The sequence below is a fragment of the Salvelinus fontinalis genome, chromosome 23 (genome assembly GCF_029448725.1).
Source record: "Salvelinus fontinalis isolate EN_2023a chromosome 23, ASM2944872v1, whole genome shotgun sequence".
NCBI lineage: Eukaryota > Metazoa > Chordata > Actinopteri > Salmoniformes > Salmonidae > Salvelinus > Salvelinus fontinalis.
Genome location: NC_074687.1, coordinates 45897508 through 45917729, shown reverse-complemented (window position 1 = coordinate 45917729; position 20222 = coordinate 45897508). Strand labels below are relative to the sequence as shown.

Genomic DNA, 20222 nt, shown 5'->3' with positions numbered 1-20222 from the left:
ACGAACAGGAAAAACAGACTACACAAAAACCGAACGAACAAACAAAACCGAAACAGTCCCGTATGGTGCGACAAACACAGACACAGGAGACAACCACCCACAACAATCAATGTGAAAACACCTACCTTAATATGGCTCTCAATCAGAGGAAATGAAAACCACCTGCCTCTAATTGAGAGCCATATCAGGTTACCCTTATACTAACATAGAAACACATAACATAGACTAACCACCCAAACTCACACCCTGACCGTCAAACACATACAAAATAACAGAAAACCGGTCAGGAACGTGACACTTTAACATTCATTTAAATGTCTCAACACACAAATTGTTACACATGAATGTTTGACTGTGTTCATTTGTTTATTTTAAGTGCTCTGTCCCTTATGTTTATTTCAAACCTATTTAAAACCCATTTCAAACGTTTTCAGGCTAAGCGGCAGGTCGCCCTTCATGGATCATGATCCACAGGAGGCTGAAGCCAGAATCCTGGCAGCCAAGTTTGACGTGGGCAAACTCTACCAAAATGTGTCTCAAAGTGCCTCTCTGTTTTTGAAGAAGATCCTGTGTAGCTACCCTTGGTAAGTGCGGCTGATAGTTAATACCAATTAAGTGCTCTTTTCTTTAGATTAATTGGTCCATTAATTATATTATTTACTGTCTGGACTGACATCAGCAGGTGGTCCTTATTTTCTTTGTCAGAGCAATACATTTAATAAATTAAACCAACGCAATGGCCTCTGTCTCACTCCACAACATTACAAACATTGGCTGTTGTTAACTTGATCTGTACACATATTTTGCAGTGGTTGATAATGCAGGATTGAGGAATTGACGTCGTCACACTTATACCCATTCAACAAGGCTGCCAATGGATGCCATAGCTTGTAATGAATGAATTATATAAAAAATGTTGTGTGTCATATAACATTTATATGACCAATCCCTTATGGGAGAGTTTGTGATTTTGAGTTAGGGCTGCTTGACCCTGGTTGTAACCTCTGTTTCAGGGCCCGTCCTTCCATCAAGGACTGCTACAACAACTCATGGCTCCAGGACGCCTACCTGATGCGGCTGCGGCGGCAGACCCTCACCTTCACCACCACGCGCCTCAAGGAATACCTGGACGAACAGCAGAGCCTGCGGGTGGGGGTGGCCACCAAGCACAAGGTCCTCCTCCGGTCATACCAGAGCTCGCCCCAGTCACCCACCAGCCCTATACCCCCCTTTCCCATGACACCGGTCACACAGTGAGCACGGCTGAATATGTCAAATGCATGAAGGAAGGAGCTGTTGCCTGGGAGGAAGTACGCAATCTAAATGAGGCAGGTCTTAGGACCGAGCTCCCTAACTTGGTGAGATGAGGTGTGACTTGACCTTTTCAGCCAAATGGACATAAAATCACAACATCCAGCACTGGTTCTGAATATTGAGGACCTAACCTCTCTGCCTCCACTAGAAAAGTCCCTATACTAAGCCTACAGGAAGCCACACGTTTTTTGTCTTGCAATGAGACAATCCCACAATGGTTCTGTGTGTATTTCATGGGGTGAGACATGTTTCTCAAGGACTGGATGCCAGCTCAAAGTTCCAAACCTCTGCTCTCTTTTTTTTATGTTAACAATCTCACAATGTTTTCATCTGATTCTCTTGTTTCCATGTACATCAACCAGATATATTCTCTAAAACATCTAGTGCATGTGTGATTTTATCTTTCCCAAGGATAATGACATTTGTGGAGATGATGTCTCTTCTAAGCAATTTTTTTATGAAGCAACACTACTGACGACATCTTTGCCCAGGATTTTGGGTGCTACGGTATGCACACCATAGTGCTCAGTTGCATTTTCTATTTCTGATCATCAGAATGTTCTTGAAAACATGAGACGGAATAAATGCATTGAGAAATAATTGTTCGTTAAATGGTCGAGACAAGATCAGCAAGAGCTACCAGAAAAGTGAACAACCAATCAATACAACCCAAATCAAGGAATAGGACCACATCTGCCTGAAAATATTCTTAAAGGCATTCTGATTTGGCCCGTTGAGTCTTTGTCATGATATATTACTATGTCAATGGCTACATGTTCCTATAGTTCCCATAATTCATGGACATTGCAGAGGATTTGTGTATACAAAGGCTGCCTTGAACTCCAGTACCTTAGATTCACAGTAGCTGAGGGTGTCTTGAGTCACATGGTATAATGTGGAAGGGTCATGCCGTAGCTTACAAGTGGCCCTTACTAGAGTTCAGATTGAACATTTTGACAAATTGCATTTGTAAAATGTGAATGAGTAGAGGGAGTGATGAGTGGCTTAATCTACAGTTAAACAGGACCTCTTTGACTGTACGAATGTAAATGAGTACACAGATAATACAAGTTCCCACTTTTAAATTAGGATGATGCTTGGAGAAAGAATGTCTCTTTGTTTTGGGGTTGTTGCCATATTTGAAAAATACATGTGTGTCAGTGCATGTCAGTCACATCCACGCAGATGAAGAAAGTGTGAACGTTTCATTCATAAACATTTGAGAATGTAGTTATTTGATTATCTGTTTTGGTATCTTCATCATCCAACATCGAAACAGTATAACAAAAGAGATTTAATAGTATAGATATGATATATATTTATTGTGGTATAGCCATGAAATGATGCGGCAAATGAGTGTCATGAAGATGGTTTTACTTGACATTGTATTTCAGTTTTTAAATCAGCAGTTTGTTAACAATTAAGTATTTCAGCAGGATTCTTGTAGTTGAATACCATTGTCAAGTATGATATTAGTTTGATGCCTGCCCTTTGTGTCATATCATACAGTTTTCTATACAATTATGATATGGTCAATGTCTTGGATGACAGAAGTACTTGGGGTAAATCTACAAAATGGATAAAGAATATATTTCAATGGATTGTGAAGACAGTATTAAGATTTAAAAAGAGAGTGAATATTGATGTATGAAGACAAAGAAGGAATGTGCAAGACACCTCCAGTACGTTAAGAAGTAAAGTAATTGCAAATTATTTTTGTAATGGAACTGTTTGCAAGGTTGGCAATGATAAAGTTAACAGTTTTGTACCAAAGTAAGATACCTTAAATTATTGCAGTGTCCCATGTAATGCACATTGAAACACAAGCGTTTACTTTGTATGTTGAGAATCAATATTAGCTTTAATTAAATATTTTATTTGGGGTGGGGGGGGGGGGGGGTATTATGATACTGGATGGCTTTGTGTGTCTGTGTGTGTGTGTTTGTTTATTTATTAATTGATTGAGCAATTCAGTTTGGGCCTAGATTAAATCAGATCAAGCATTAAGCGGTGATAGCTTAGACACCCTAGCTGATGTTTTAGCAGTGTCAGAGGTGAAACTGCATTGGAGCTGTCAAATCATTGTCCCGAAAACACACCCATGAGAAAGTGTATCCTATATAAGTGATAATGCACGAGAAGCCGGTATTTGGAGGATATATTGACACGGGTGTTGTTTGTCTTGGGCCGGCAAACTGTGCCAATATATCCTCCAAACACCGGCTTTGAGTGCATCATCACTTTTATACAACAGGTTACGAACATACTCAAATAATGATTCAGATTTTTAATTAAAAACCTTATTTTAATGAATGAATTCATACTATTTCATCCTTCCACAAGATATAGTCCCGACACATGTCTAGGGTTGCTATCCAAGCCGGCCGGTCGTTCGTTCTATCGGTTCGGTTGCCAGAGACGCGACACAGTCGTTCCGTGTTTTTGTTCTGTATCTACGGACGCGACCCAGTCGTTCGTTCTAAATATTCCATTGCCATCCTGGCTGGCAGCGTTCTTATCCCTTGTTTGATAGCTAGCCAACTACGGCTAACTTGCAGTCACGTCAAAAAGTGCAGCCAGAATAACAGCAAAGTAGCTGCATTTGCATTTGTCTAAGCTGTTTTCTAGTGACAGATATTTGGAAACATCCATAACAACGAGCTAATGAGGCACGATTTCGCCTGGCATAGAAAATGTGCTCTCTCGTCAGGACACTGTTGTTCAGAGGAGCTAGCCAACAACACAGCTAACGTTACTGTAACACAATCACTTCAAACTGAAGCTGGAAAGACTGCAAACTAGCTGCACTTCGTTTCATTTTACCTTTTTTCAATTTACATTTCTTTCTATATATCCATAAACATTTTGACAGCTGATTCATGATTTCGACTGGCTGAGAAACGCTGCCTGCCTGTCTGTATCGTCCCGACTCCCGACACGTTCATTACTATGGGACAGCTGGAGATCGAATTTGAATATTGAAACTAAATGTTAGTCTAAAAGAAATGTGAGATAATGTCTAGAAGCTATTTATAGTGGCGATCAAGTTTAGAAATTGCTTGGCTGGGCTGACGAGACAGTGGATTGCACAGTCAGATCAAAAAGAGTAAATAGGCATTTTAATGTCATAGATTTAGCCGGTGGTAACTTGTGGAATAGACACAGGCTGGAATGCAGTTTTAACTGATCAGCATTCAGGATTAGACCCACCCGTTGTGTAACTGGAAATAATGACCCTTAAATTAAAAAACATTAAATTAAATAATGAGGATTTCAATCAGCCTAATCAAGGTGTAGATTACATCTCACATTCAAGTGTTAGAACTTGTAAACAAGGTTGCATGGGATTTCTCGTAATGCAACTCCGTGCAGCCAATGGCAATGTCCGCTTTAGGTATAATGCCAGGAGACACTTGTGGATTTGACAGCTCTAATGCAGTTCCACCTCTGACACCGCCAAAACAACCGCTATGATTGAATAGAGCCCTTGATGCAGCTCTTAACCTTCTTTGTTCTATGGAATCTCTCTGAATCTGGCATGGAGTAGCTACGAATAATAATAAAGAACATACATCTTAAACCCATTAGTTTCAGTTTGTGTTATTTCAATTGAGCTTTGAGTTGTGTCTTTGTTTAATGACATTTAACAAGCACTCATGTGAGCAAAAGTATTTCATTTTATTTGGAATGTTAAGGCAGACAAAATTAAACATGCCTATTTACGTAATGAATTTGAGTTTGGGGGGCTAAAATGATTCAATATTAAAGCTTTAAACCTCACTAAAAGCTTCACTCATACATAAATTATACTTAAACCCAAAATGGTTCTCCAGTAGATTATTAAGAAAGTCTCATCCTTTGTTCAAAAATGGCCTTTTTGACTTTATAGAGATTACAACTTCTCATTTCAGACTAATTGAAAAATAAAATGTATAAAGTATCGCCCTTTCTTAAACAAGCCTTACAAAGCTGATTACAATTTCATTTTTATCCTCCAGAAAATATTGAAAAAATATATATGATGAATGATGAATACATTTGCATAACACAACCAACCAACAGTAACTCCTGTTCAGGCTATCCTATCCAATCAATCAATCAGCTAGTTGTTATGATATGAGGGTAGTTTAGTGTTAGCACAGTTAAGCACCACTCTGCCAGGATGCACTTCCACACTCCATCCCCAGGTGGCAGCACCAACCGAGTCCAAGTGCTTAGCCAAGCCTTTATTTGCACACAGGTGTGAGTAATTAGGACTGAGCTCGACTTCCTCATGAGAAATCGTTAAGCACTGCATGAATTTAAGAATTTCCAAGCTGATGAAATGGCATCCCTTGAGAAGGCCAGAACGAGATGTATGTTAGGAGAAGTACAATATTATCATAAGGAGACATAGAATTCAGATGAGGAATGGAGGGGCGGAGGGTACGCAGAGGAGGCCGAAGAGAGAGAGGAGGGTGAGCTTGAGTCGGGTAAACATTTTCAGGAAAAAAGGGAGAGGTTTAATGAAGAAGAATGGTAGAAAGTGTAAGCAGAGTGAGCCGTATGCCAGATCGAGGTCTGGAGGAGGAAATATAAGTGAATGATGGCGAATTATCGGAGGTGGCAGGTGTGGTGAAGTCCTTGGAGACTGAGGCTTGCACCGGTGGTCAGGATAAAGATAAGTCTGTGACGGTAGGAGTGACATTTTTGGAGAAAGTGGACCCCTGCATTTTGGTTGATCCATTTGTGATTTCAGGGTGGGTGAAAATGAGTTGGATGCTGTGGAATCAGTGATGGTAACCCAAAAGTGGACTTGTGATAATTGTTTGTGTTTCTGCTGGTCAAGGGGAGCCGGCGCTTTGCGCCAAACGAATTGGAGCAGGAGATGTGAATTGTTTTGCTCTCAAGAAAAGGGCATCATTGAAAGGTGAGATTACTGGGATAGCGGTAAATCTGAAAGTGGACCAACTGAAGGGAAAGATTTCCGATGTTTGTGATTCTCGTTATTTGGTGTTACGCAGACAGGGTGGCGTGAGTGGTGAAACAGAAGAGTCAGAGTCATTGTCTGTTCTTTAAGTTTTGATGATGAGTCTCTGCCCAACAAAGTGATGTTAGGATATTTCAGTTATCCCGTACGAGCTTATATGCCGAATACATTACTGTACGTTGTTACAGGTGTCAAGCGTATGGGCATGTGGCAGCAGTGTGTAGGGAGGTTCCTGGTGTGAGAAGTGTTCAGAAGGACATGAGAAAAAAGAATGTGTAGCATTGGGGAAAGAAGTGGTATGTGTTAATTGTAGGGGTGTCTATCGGGCTGGGGATCAGAAATGTATGGTGTGAGAGGCAGGTTGAGGTTACCAGGGTTATAGTAGAGCAGAGAACGTTGTATTTTAATTAATTATTTATTTCACCTTTATTTAACCAGGTAGGCTAGTTGAGAACAAGTTCTCATTTACAACTGCAACCTGGCCAAGAATAAAGCAAAGCAGTTCAACACAAACAACAACACAGAAATACACATGGAATAAACAAACATAGTCAATAATACAGTACAAAAAGTATATATACAGTGTGTGCAAATGAGGTAAGATAGGGAGGTAAAGGCAATAAATAGGCCATGGTGGCGAAGTAATTACAATATACCAATTAAACACTGGAGTGATTGATGTGCAAAGGATGAATGTGCAAGTAGAGATACTGGGGTGCAAAGGAGCAAGACAAATACAGTATGGGGATGAGGTAGTTGGATGGGCTATTTACAAATGGGCTATGTACAGGTGCAGTGATCTGTGAGCTGCTCTGACAGCTGGTGCTAAAAGCTGGTGAAGGAGATATGAGTCTCCAGCTTCAGTGATTTTTGCAATTCGTTCCAGTCATTGGCAGCAGAGAACTGGAAGGAAAGGCGGCCAAAGGAGGAATTGGCTTTGGGGGTGACCAGTGCGATATACCTGCTGGAGCGCGTGCTACGGTTGGGTGCTGCTATGGTGACCAGTGAGCTGAGATAAGGCGGGGCTTTACCTACCAGAGACTAATAGATGACTTGGAGCAAGTGGGTTTGGCGATGAGTATGAAGCGAGTGCCAACCAACGAGAGCGTACAGGTCGCAATGGTGGGTAGTATAAGGGGCTTTGGTGACAAAACGGATGGCACTGTGACAGACTGCATCCAATTTGTTGAGTAAAGTGTTGGAGGCTATTTTGTAAATGACATCACTGAAGTCGAGGATCGGTAGGATAGTCAAGTTTTACGAGGGTATGTTTGACAGCATGAGTGAAGGATGCTTTGTTGCGAAATAGGAAGCCGATTCTAGATTTAATTTTGGATTGGAGATGCTTAATGTGAGTCTGGAAGGAGAGTTTACAGTCTAACCAGACACCTAGGTATTTGTAGTTGTCCACATATTCTAAGTCAGAACCGTCCAGAGTAGTGATGCTGGACGGGCGGGCAGGCAGGTGCGGGCAGCGATCGGTTGAAGAGCATGCATTTAGTTTTACTTGCATTTAAGAGCGGTTGGAGGCCTTGGAAAGAGAGTTGTATGGCATTGAAGCTCGTCTGGAGGTTAGTTAACACAGTGTCACAGTTAACACAGTTGCCGGAAAATGTTATAGTTAGGGATGGAAATTTCAGGGTTTTTGGTGGTCTTCCTAAGTCAGGATTCAGACACGGGCCTTCCTCTGACACCGCCTGATGTAGAAGTCCTGGATGGCAGGCAGCTTAGCCCCAGTGATATACTGGGCCGTACGCACTACCCTCTGTAGTGCCTTGCGGTCAGAGGCCGAGCAATTGCCGTACCAGGCAGTGATGCAACCAGTCAGGATGCTCTCAATGTTGCAACTGTAGAACTTTTTGAGGATCTCAGGACCCATGACAAATCTTTTTAGTTTCCTGAGGGGGAATAGGCTTTGTTGTGCCCTCTTCATGACTGTCTTGGTGTGTTTGGACCATTCTAGTTTGTTGTTGATGTGGATACCAAAGAACTTAAAGCTCTCAACCTGCTCCAATACAGCCCAGTCGATGAGAGTGGGGGCGTGCTCGGTCCTGCTTTTCCTGTAGTCCACAATCATCTCATTAGTCTTGGTTACTTTGAGGGATAGGTTGTTATTCTGCCACCACCCGGCCAGGTCTCTGACCTCCTCCCTATAGGCGGTCTCATCGTTGCCGGTGATCAGGCAACACTGTTATGTCGTCAACAAATGAGAGCACCTGGGGAATAGGAGTGGAGCGAGGCACTGCAGGTCCTGGATTAACCTCTACATCACCAGACGAACAGAGGACTCAAGGGGGAGGGAGATGGGTCAAGGGGGAGGGATCCTGAGAGGATTCATGTGAGTAGTAGATCTGTATCAGTACAGAGGGATAGGCCAACAAATGATATATGCTTCAGTAAGATTGGCCTTTTAGCATTTATAGTAATGGTTATCAACTGTACTGCAGGGATGGAACGTAAGTCACAGAAAATAGTTGTGGTGGCAGCAGCAGAGAAGTATTTGGGTGTACGAGATTTGACGTCAGAAGAGTTACAGGGTGTGTTGAGTGGTGGGGTCCCGTCCATACAGGCTGTTGGCCTGAGGTAAGAATAGATAGGTTTAAATAGTGGAGCAGGGTGGTGGTCAAGAAGGAGCTGACCTTGGACCTAAGATAAAGTGTCTGTTTCCTTGGTACATGCATCCAACACGGTCCTCAAATGCTGATTTCTCACATAAATGCACACATCAAATCAGGTTACAGACCAGTTAACTAGGCCTAAGACTGCTAGACTTAGCGAGACAACAATATTAGCAGGCTAGTTATTGGCTACGTAACACAATCACAACAATACGTTTTTTTATAACACAATCAAAACAACTACTTTGATTAAAGGCACCTTCTGGTACGTTGATCAAAGAGCTCCTTATAATGACTACATGTAATTGTTTTGAGCTGGACTCATTGATTGCAGAAGTGGGAACACCTGTGTGTATTGGTCGGGTGCAAGGGCTGTGGTTCCTCTGTCTACTCATCCTGGGATGCAAGATGCGGCAGGGAGAGGTTCACGCTGGCTGTCCTCGTATAAAAGGAACGTCAACCTGCAAAGCAATACAAATAATATAAAATATACACACACGTGTTCCCACTTCTGCAGTCAAGCTCAAAACAAACAAAGGAGTGTGATAGGGCAGACATTACGCATACAACAAAATACACTTTTCACCCATATGACCACATAATTCAGAGTAAGAGGTAACAAAACTCATACACTGAACAAGAGTTAGTCTCGTCAAAGAATGACAAGTTGATGGCTTGAAAAGCAAGTTAGCCTACAACAATGCTATTAAATGAATGCAACAGATTTGGAATGAATGTGGACCTCTGCTATGGAAATGTATGTTACATGAAAGTTGGGTAAACACACTGTCACTGTAAACAATTAATGCACACGAGATTCTACAACCTCGGCTTCCCTATTCCTCTGCTGGAGAAGCTTCACATACTAGTGCAGCAGCTGGCAGGTAGTCCAGCATGGTCATCAGATCGCAGTATTTTTCTTTCTTTACTAGAAGAGGAGACTTGTAGGCCCTGAGGTAGTGGCTTAAGAACGAGGGAGCTTGAGATCTAGCTCTACGCTTCCGCTTACAGACAGACCAAGACTTCCATTCCTCATATTGGCTGTGGCTCTGCCTGGTGTGTATGGTCCAAGGATCATCAGCTGAAATGACAAAAGACGGCAGAATGCCTCCAAAATCCGAAATGCCTCCAAAATATCCGGAGAAATTGCAGAGAGCCATGTCAAATAACAGAAATACTCATCATAAACTTTGATGAAAGATACATGTTTTACATAGAATTAAAGATACACTTGTTCTTAATGCAACCGCTGTGTCAGATCTAAAAAAACTTTACGTAAAAAGCACACCATGCAATAATCTGAGACGGTACTCAAAAATAACAACATTTCTCCGCCATGTTGGAGTCAACAGAAATACGAAATTACATCATAAATATTCCCTTAGAATCAATCTTCAGGATGTTGTTATCATATATATCCAATAACGTTCCAACCGGAGCATTCCTTCATGTCTGTAGAAGTTATGGAACGCAAGGCAATATCATGAGGAAAGCGCATGACCAGGAACTGGCATTCTGCCAGACCAATGACTGAATCACCTCTCACCAGGCCCCACATCACACTAGAGGCTTCATTCCACGTTCTACAGACTGTTGACATCTAGTGGAAGGCGTAGGAAGTCGAATCAGATCCATATCTTACAGGGAATTGAATTGGCGATGAGTTGAACATTGACCAGTCTCAGAATTCTCACTTCCTGTTTGGATTTTTTCTCAGGTTTTTGCCTGCTATATGAGTTCTGTTATACTCACAGACATCATTCAAACAGTTTTAGACACGTCAGAGTGTTTTATATCCAATAGTAATAATACTATGCATGTATTAGCATCTGGGACAGAGGAGGAGGCAGTTCACTATGGGCACACAATTCATCCAAAAGTGAAAATGCTGCCCCCTATCATAAAGAAGTTAAGCTGGAGGATGTTAAGGAGCGCTGTTCAGGGTCTTGTTTCGGAGGACGCATGACTCCACCTTCACCTCTACTGAGCCCATTGGGGAGTTGCAGCGATGAGATAAGATCAAAAAAGGGGGGTAATATACTAAAAATAATAATTTAAAAAAATTACAACTACATTGAGAGCATCTTGACTGGCTGCATCACTGGCCACTGTTTGGCATCCGACTGCAAGGCGCTACAGAGGGTAGTGCGTACGGCCCAATATATCACTGGGGCCGATTTCCCTGCCATCCAGGATCTTTATACCAGGCGGTGTCAGAGGAAGGCCCTAAAAATGGTCAGATTACAGCCACCAAACTCATAGACTGTTCTCTCTGTTACCACACAGCAAGTCTGAAGCCAACAGGATCCTGAACAGCTTCTATCTATAATAGCTACCTGGAATATCTGCTTTTACCCTTTTTGCACTAATCTCTTTTGACTCATCACATAAACTGCTGTTTATTATCTACCTCAACCCCTGCACATCAACAATAGTGCAGTAGTGAGTGCATTCATTTTCTTATTTGTTCATACTTGTCCCCCATGGGAATTTAACCCTCAACCCTGACATTGCAAGTTCCATGCTCTACCAACTGAGCCACTCAGGACAGAATTGTGTTTTTATTTTCCTATTTATTCCATGTGTTATTATTTTTCTATTTTTCCTCTCTGCATGGTTGGGAAGGGCCTTCACTGTTAGTCAACACCTGTTCATTATGAAGCAAGTGGCAAATACAATTTGATTTAACAAGTGACATAATAAGGGATCCTAACTTTCACCTGGATTCACCTTGTCAGTCTATGTCATGGAGAGCGCAGGTGTTGCTAATGTTTTGTACACTCAGTGTATGTCACAGTGCTTCTATAGCTATATACATCATGATACTGCCAATTTCATTTATTCATTTAGCAAACAAGAAAGCTCATAATCCAGTGTCTTTTTCACAGTCAACACACCTATATTTCAGCTTTAATTAGCTTTAAAACAGCAACATTTTCTCTCAGCATCATTGCAAAATATTTTGAATAGCATGAGATTAGCTACAAATTTCTCTTTACCCCATGACAAAATGTGTAAAATTATATATATATATGGGCCCCAACCAAATTTCTGCAGGCCCACCTACCAACGAATGTCTTACTTTGCCACTGATTACTAACCTCCATTCTCCTTCGTTAGTCGGTTTCAAGGCTACCCTCGTCGGCTGCTCCTGATCTACAAAGTTTACTACAAACATTCAGCTTTCAAGAAACTGTAACAATGCGTCTCTCGAACATCTCGTTATGTCAAGGCAGCATATAGTATTTTTGATCGCTAGAAATAGCCTACTGCTTTGGACGAAAAGCATAAATATTATTCAATAATATTGTCTACTGTTAAATATTCATTATGTTTAATGATCCGGTTCAATATATGAATTGATGAAAAAATAAACATGGGAAATAAATAGTTTTTTGTGACATTGTCGGATATTACAAAATGTTATAAGGACATAAACTTTTGTCGCTTTAAGACTGGGCTGCCTTGAAACCGTCAAGTTCCATGTTTGTATCGAGAAATTGAAGGTTCTGAACTGAACTCCATATTGAAACCAAGTTGTCAACTAGAATCTGCCCCTTTTATTTCTTTATCTTAACATTTTATTTCATATGCACTGATGTTTTCAAGAGATTAGCTTTAGAATCGGGGCTTTTTTACTTAATTTTCCTGCGGGGAGTGGCAAAATATAAATAATATTTTCTATATTTAAACTTCCTTGAGCTATTATACATAGTCAACATTATACACGGCTGTTTTTCTTTATTTACGGAACTAATGGACATCTCGTCCTCAATTATCACGCAAGTAACAAGGGGATGAAGAGGATAACTCTACTCTGCGCGAGGAAGGTGAGTTTGGAAAAGTTTTCAAGAAGTGTTCTGTTGCGCATGACAAAGTGGATATACATACACAAGACAGGATGGTGTTTAGATGGTCAAGGCCAGAACTAAATAAATAAATGAATTTTAAAGTTCAACGGAATATGTAGAAACCCCTGTAATATTGCACTACCATAAATAATTGCTTGAAATTATTGTAATTTACAGTCAAACGTTTCGTAACGAATCGTAACGATCATTGTGAAGCCATATAGCTCGCCTACGACATGGCCCAATGAAAGGCTTAAATGATTATTTCAACTAATAACTTTTTGTTTGACATAGCATCTTGTATTTATAAAAGGATGTGGTTGAAATTATTGAGTCAACATTTTAAGTAGGAAATCACAACCGCGTTTTTGAAAGCGTTAGGGGAAGGGGCGGGGCCCACATGACTTGTCTGACGTTTCCAATGTTTTTGATATGTAACTAGGACAATCCGACCAAATTCACATAGAAATGTTATAGATCTGTCATTCTCATTGAAAGCAAGTCTAAGAAGTGGTAGATCTGTTCTATGTGTGCTATTTCTATGCGCCTGTTCTTAAATTTAGTTTTGCATATTTTATTTTCAGTGTTGTACACCAGCTTCAAACTGCTGAAAATACATTATTTTTGGTTATGGAAAATATATCTCACAGCTGTTTAGATGGTACAAGGATTGTACACTATACCTGCTTGTTGAACTGAAATTAGGCAAACTATTAAAAATTTTGAAGCTAGGAAATGGCAGGGTGATTTTGGCATAGTGCATCTTCAAGTTAAATTTGTAGTAAAGTTATGGAAACAATGTAGGATACACCTTTATGGCTAAATAGCCTGTTAGTCAAATGAACAAAAATGTAGCAGTTATTTTTTTTTCTTCTGATTTTCACTGAACAAAAATATAAAAATGCAACATGTAAAGTGGTTGGTCCCATGTTTCATGAGCTGAAATTAAAGATCCCAGAAATGTTCCACATGCACAAAAAGTTTATTTCGCTCACATTTTGTGCACAAATTTGTTTACATCCCTGTCAGTGAGCATTTTTCCTTTGCCAAGATAAACTATCCACCTGACAGGTGTCGCATATCAACAAGATGATTAAATAGCATGATCATTACACATGTGCATCTTGTGCTGGGGACAATAAAAGGCCACTCTAAAATGTGCAGTTTTGTCACACAACACAATGCCACAGAGTTTTAAGGGAGCGGGCAATGGGCATGCAGAATGCAGTAATGTCCACCAAAGCCGCTTCCAATTTTTGCAGTACGTCCAACCGGCTACACAACCATAGACCACATGTATGGTGTCGTGTGGGCAAGCGGTTTGCTGATGTCAGCGTTGTGAACAGAGTGCCCCTTGGTGTTATGGTATGGGCAGGCATGAGCTACGGGCAACGAATACAATTGCGTTTTATCGATGGCAATTTGAATGCACAGAAATACAGTGACAAGATCTCGAGGCCATTGTGAGGCCCATTTTCTTTAAGTTATATGTGACCAACAGATGCATATCTGTATTCCCAGTCGTGTGAAATACATAGATTAGGGCCTAATTTATTTATTTCAATCGAATGATTTCCTCATATGAACTGTAACTCAGTAAAATCTTTGAAATTGTTGCATGTTGCTTTTATATGTTTGTTCAGTATATGTTAGACGTCAATTCAAATTGAGTAGTTGTCCTCCAAGAGACATCAAGCTACTCATGTTCAGGCTGTCCCACTACTACACTACCATTGGTCTACTGCCAGGTGTGTGTTCATGAGTCACGCACCAAGCCCCGAACACGTGCAAGTGCACGCTTCCTCAACATGAGACCACTGCCAAACCAGGCGAGAACGGTACTTGCTAGCAGTGAATTGCTAGTGAGGAGTGAGCATCATGTCTCAGCTTCCTAAAGAAAAATCTGGCTTCCAAAAACAAAAAGAAATCAAAGAAAGCCAGGAGAGGGAAATGATAGGGCGACAGTATGTCACCCAATTTTTCACAAAGGAAAGTGGGTGTAGTCCGTGAGTGATCGAAATGTACCTGTTAGCCTAGTCCATAGTAAAATAGGCTACTTTTGCTCCCCTAAAATTTGTTACTTAATATCTTCACAGAAAATTCGGAGTGTTTACACTCTTTTAGCCGACATTTAATCAATGTAGGCAAACTTTTAGCAAGCTATTCATACTAAATCAGTTGTCCCTGCCCCTGCCTGGCAGCTTCAGGCTCAGCAGCCCTGTCTCCCCATCCCCATACCCCTGAACCAGCCGTACTCCTAACTGAAGAAGGACGTGAGCAGCATTGTGCTGAATGACATGTCAGTTGGGGAAAGGAATGTGATTCTCCAGTCAGGACAAATCTCACTTGACACAGAGGTAGTCAATATCAGAGCATTAAAGGAAGAGATGCAGGCTCTTAGAGATGGATGGGAGTCTCTCCTGTCTGAGGCAACACTGATTGCTACGCAACTGAATGTTGTACCACAATTTAGCAAGGAACACAGCCTCCAGAGGAAAAGGAAGAGATTCCATGATGAGACCTCTCAAGAGGAGACACCTCAGGACAGTGCAGCAACAGTGTTTCAGAACACAGCCTCCAGAGGAAAAGGAAGAGATTCCATGATGAGACCTCTCAAGAGGAGACAGCTCAGGACAGTGCAGCAACGCTGTTTCAGAACACAGTGTTTTTTACTGCTATGGACAACATCATAAGTGACTTGGACACTAGGTTCCACACCACTGCAAAAATTGTAGAAGAATGTTCTGCTGTTCTGAAAGTTGGGCAGATTAGTGAGGATAAAGTCCCTTGAGTGTGCCAACCACTGATCATTAAGTATTCCAGAGATCTTTCATCTGAGCTTCAAAATTAAGTAAGATACCTGAACACTGTATATACTGCCACCCCCCCCCCCCCCCTAACTTGTCCCCTCTTGGTCTCCTGAATGCAATTTGTAAGATGCAGCTGCAAAGCAGTTTTGGAGAAGTGTGTATTGCTTTGCGTATATTTTGTACACTGCCTGTGACTGTTGCTGGTGGCGAGAGAGCTTTCAGTAAGCTAAAACTGATCAACTATTTGAGGTCCGCTATGTCCCAGGACAGGCTTTGCAGTCTTGCCATGCTCTCCATTGAAAGTCAGTTAGCTAGAAAGCTGGACTTCAAAGACTTGATCAATGACTTTGCTAGCAAGAAGGCTCGGCACTGGGCTCTTGGTGAGTAAGGCTGAGCAAGGGCCAGTGCTAAATGGCATGGCTATGGATATTTAATCACTACACACATGATGCCCACAGGCTGAGGCTGAGACTGAGACTGAGAACAAGATATATCTCAAAGTAATGGCTGGATTGCCATAAAATGTGTTGTGCACAGTCAAGACCCCAAGTGGAAGAAACCTATTGATTTGTTGACCACTTGACCTTTCCTCTAGCGCCACCATCAGGCCTTTTCATGTCCATTTCCATTTTGTTTCTCATTTTCACTTTTACAGCTGCTTATTTTCTAGTTGGTATGTATACTTTGTTCAAAAATCTGCAGCTGATTTTAATATTTTGTTTGTTATATCATTCTATAGATGATAATGTACATTTATTTTAATGTATATTTAAGTTATATTTATTTTAGTTATGCATTAATTTTAAGAGAATTTTCCATTCAAGATTTTTACCATTAAAATGACATGTAGACTGTAAAAGATGGCCTTTAGCACATTTCTTATAGAGGGTATCAGTCTTGCATCAAATAGTGAATTCCACTGTTTGCAGAATGTTGCATGCATGTCTGCACAGTGTTATATTTCCACGGCTCACTGTCAGTAAATATCGTACAGTAAATATTGGACTACAAGAGAGTTGCAAGCCTGCAAAGGTAGAGTTATTTAAAGGTTTGAATGGGTCGACTGGGTTCTGGAGGTGTGTGGTTACAGCAATTGCGCAGGGTTGGTGTGTCCTGTGGTGTTGGGGCCCAATGTGATATATTTTCATGGGGCCCAAAATCCCTGGTGGCGCCCCTGACAGTATGTGTCAAGTTCCAGCCTCAAGTTCATATAACTGCAATATCTGAAGGGTCTCTGTTTGTCTTTAATCAACTCAATCACTAATGTAGTGGTTAAATAATACATATTTGAAATACATTTTAGCTGCACCAGGTTAAGACGAGGCCTAGCCATTTCCTCCTGGCTGCTATACCAACACAAAAAGGTTTTGTTTTGCGTCTCCGTTTATGGCCTGGAGTGAGTGCACGCTAGGCTATATATACAAAGAATCCCATCATTAACCACTGTCAGCAGCTGCTCGTGGTGTGCTATTTAAAGTGCTCTAATGTGTAATATCAGAAGAGCTAACATGGAAGGCAGCATGATGTTTCTTCCCACCCACGTGTTCACCTGCCCTGTTCCTTCACATGTTTGCACACAAACGTCATGACTTGTAAGCCTCTAGCAAGTATGCACCCTGCGTAGGTGTATTCCCTTGTGGCTTAGTCCGGTTTCAGCTCCAAGTGAAAGACATCTTCAACAGTCCTCAGTTCAACATGAATTGGTTTGTGAAGTGGGTCGGTGAAATGTGAACAGTCTGCCATTGAACAAAGTAATATGGTGTTTTTTTTTTATTACTTTGTGTCAGTTCATTAGTTTTGCCATTATGAAACGGGTGTGATTTTAAGTTAACCTAATTCCTAGAAATTACAGAACATTGTTGTCTCAGGAGCCCCTTGGAAACAAGATGATTTTAGAAAGGATTTTATCTAGCAAAAGATCAAACATATTTATAAATAAATAGATAATACTGTAGTTTGCTGGCTGTTATGCGGTGACAATCTGTTCTATTAATAGAGCTGGGAAAAACAAACAACTGGCTTCGTGAGATGGCGGCAATAATTACAGTATGAAATATAATGCATGCCGTGCATACAGTATAACACGACAATTGTGAGCTGCGATATTAACTATATACTGTACATAGATTTTTTTAATCTGATTTTCAAGACTACATCACAGTGGCTATCGGTCGGATGAGTCTTAATGTACAATAGTGATTTGATATTTTTTTTTTTAATCTTAAACTCTTAAATGTAGTCAGTAGGGTGGATGAATACATACAACAACAACAAAAAACTAGACACATTTCAGACATTACTTACTGTATATTTATGTTTCTTCTAAGATTATAAAAAAAAAAATGGGCTGAAAGAGTCCAACCTGATGATTCAAAATCGTAGGAAATCCGCTGTATTTCAAACTAAGCATAGAAAATGTAAACCAATGAAAAGATAAGGGTGTGGAAATTAATACTGTTTTTTAGGGCTAGTCATAACTATCAACATGACTGTCCCCTAAACTTTTTTATTTGAGATATTATTTCTTATACACTACTTGTGTGATTCATTTGACAGATGTATTTTGTTAGTTCCTGTCATTTTAGTTTTGCTTAACTATTTCCATAACTGAGGTGGGCATCTGACTTTGTTACGTAAGCCATGGCTATAACTTTCTGCCACCTATTGTGAAACAACCACTCTGAGGTAACATAAGGACAGCTGAATACTATCTGAATGCTTTCTCTTTTAGATGCCCCTGCCCATGTCGTTTCCTCAAAGAAGCCCCGCAGTCGTGGCATTTTTCGAAGTCTCTTCTCCTGCCTCTGTCACAAAGAAACCGAGCAAATCCCAGTCAACAACAATGCCCCCTTATCGGTGGAAGAAAATGGGACCATTTCAAAAGTAAGCTGTCTTCGTCCTTACATCCCTCTCTCCCTCTTGCCCTTGCTTGTGATATCGCCTATCTCTCCCTCACTCTCTCTCTATGGTCATTTAGCATCATGTGGTCAACATGATTGAGAGCCACTTGATCGGTACACATGTTTTCTTTGCCCATATGTCCTTTCATATTTACAAGTTCTCTGGTCAATACATTTTTGCAGTTCTGCCTTAAAATGAAATATTTCACTGCCAATAAATTAACCCAGAAGACAGCATGAGTCAAAAAATATATACAATTAAATCAGCACAGACTGTAATGCATTATCAGACCACAGTCATTCTTTGTCGGTGCATTAAGGTGAATCACTTTACAGCAGGGATGGGCAACTTTGATGGGGGTGGGAGATCAACATTTTTTTTAATATTTTTGCGGCCCCTTTCTTGACGGTGGAGAGAAAAATGCCAGTTTTTAGAGTTGATTTCCTGGGTCACACTTTATTTGCATAGTCCAGATTGGATAGTCCGGATTTTTCCATCTGTAGATGTAGATGGTCATACTACCAACAAACTATATGTTGATAAGCAACTGCTTGCTAAGGTTACAGGGATAGGGTTAGGTTTAAAACAGGGATGGGCAACTGCAAGGCCCTCGGATCAATCCCCCCCTAAACAAATATAAATATTTGAATTTAGTCGGGGTCTCAACTTCCTGTTTCAAATTCGAATAGTAGAACACACATGGTACAATTTGGAAATTTGGTTGTGCATCAGCAGTTTATTTCGTTACTCAATTAGCCCAGGTCAACATTTTGATTGGTAAGTTAGTCTAGTTGATTGGTAAGTTAGCCAGCAATCTAAACTTGTACTAATCATGGTCGATTACCACCCGGCGGGCCCTCATTGACTTTGTTAGTCAGTCTCACTCAGATATCATATTAAAAACTGCAAACATTTCTCTCCAACCTATGGCAAAATGTGTAGAATTTCACAGATTTTGTGGTAAAACAGCTCATTTCCCTCTCCGCCCCATGGCAAAATTAGTAGAATTGCATGAAATTAGTTTTAACATTTCTACATCTTCTCTCCGCCCCATAGCAAAATCTGTAGACTTGCATCGCCGGCAGTTGCCCATCCCTGATTTAAAGCATTCCCTGCTGAAGAGGAGATGATAAAAGGCAATTCCAATTTTTGGGCAGATGACAAAGCCGCCCATGACTCTATGTGAACACTTAACGAACAACATGGCAGTTAACTCGCTACGGACAGATTAGGTGATCAAGACGCATCTCGTGTGTCAGTTTCAGATGTATGCCTTACTTCAGCTTTTTACAGTCATTTGATATTCCAGGAGTTATTTGTCACGTCTCTTGAAGCCCGAAAATAAATTGCTCGGTCTCATGGAGAGGGGGCCATGTGTTAGTCTCAGTGAGGTTGTGACCTGTCAAGTCAACGTGTACTCTGCTGCTGGTGTCTCGGGCGGGCTGTAGACTGTGAATAACCCCAGCAGTTCAAGCCACCATTACCAAAGGAGCAGTCTTGTGAGATGCCAGCCCTCTGGACTGTGTCGCCTCCCTAGAGAAAACAAGTCTCTCTCTCTATGCTTGGAAAAGTGCAAAACCTCTGAACACTACAAACCTATCGGAGAACGTCAGCTCCCTTTGTACCTGAAAAGGCACTCTAATCAAAGCAAATCTTTTGACACATTTCCCAAAAGCAAGCATGCCTGCTGAACACTGCGAGGTGTCTGAACTAATTGAAGCCATGGAATCAACTGAGCCGTCTGCACAATCTGCTGAAC

The 20222-nt window shown here is 41.0% G+C and overlaps 1 protein-coding gene and 1 pseudogene across 1 annotated transcript in view; both read left to right on the top strand.

Annotated features, from left to right (window-relative positions):
• The window catches only part of spegb (striated muscle enriched protein kinase b), a 114746-nt gene extending 109848 nt beyond the window's left edge, over positions 1 to 4898 (top strand). The window contains exons 40-41 of the mRNA XM_055879046.1: positions 435 to 584; positions 1014 to 4898. Of these exons, the coding sequence (XP_055735021.1) occupies positions 435 to 584; positions 1014 to 1257 (394 nt within the window). The 3' untranslated portion in view covers positions 1258 to 4898. The remainder of the gene's footprint in view (positions 1 to 434; positions 585 to 1013) is intronic.
• A 7165-nt stretch (positions 4899 to 12063) lies between these two features.
• LOC129821404 (carboxy-terminal domain RNA polymerase II polypeptide A small phosphatase 1-like) overlaps positions 12064 to 20222 on the top strand; it is a 34370-nt pseudogene continuing 26211 nt past the window's right edge.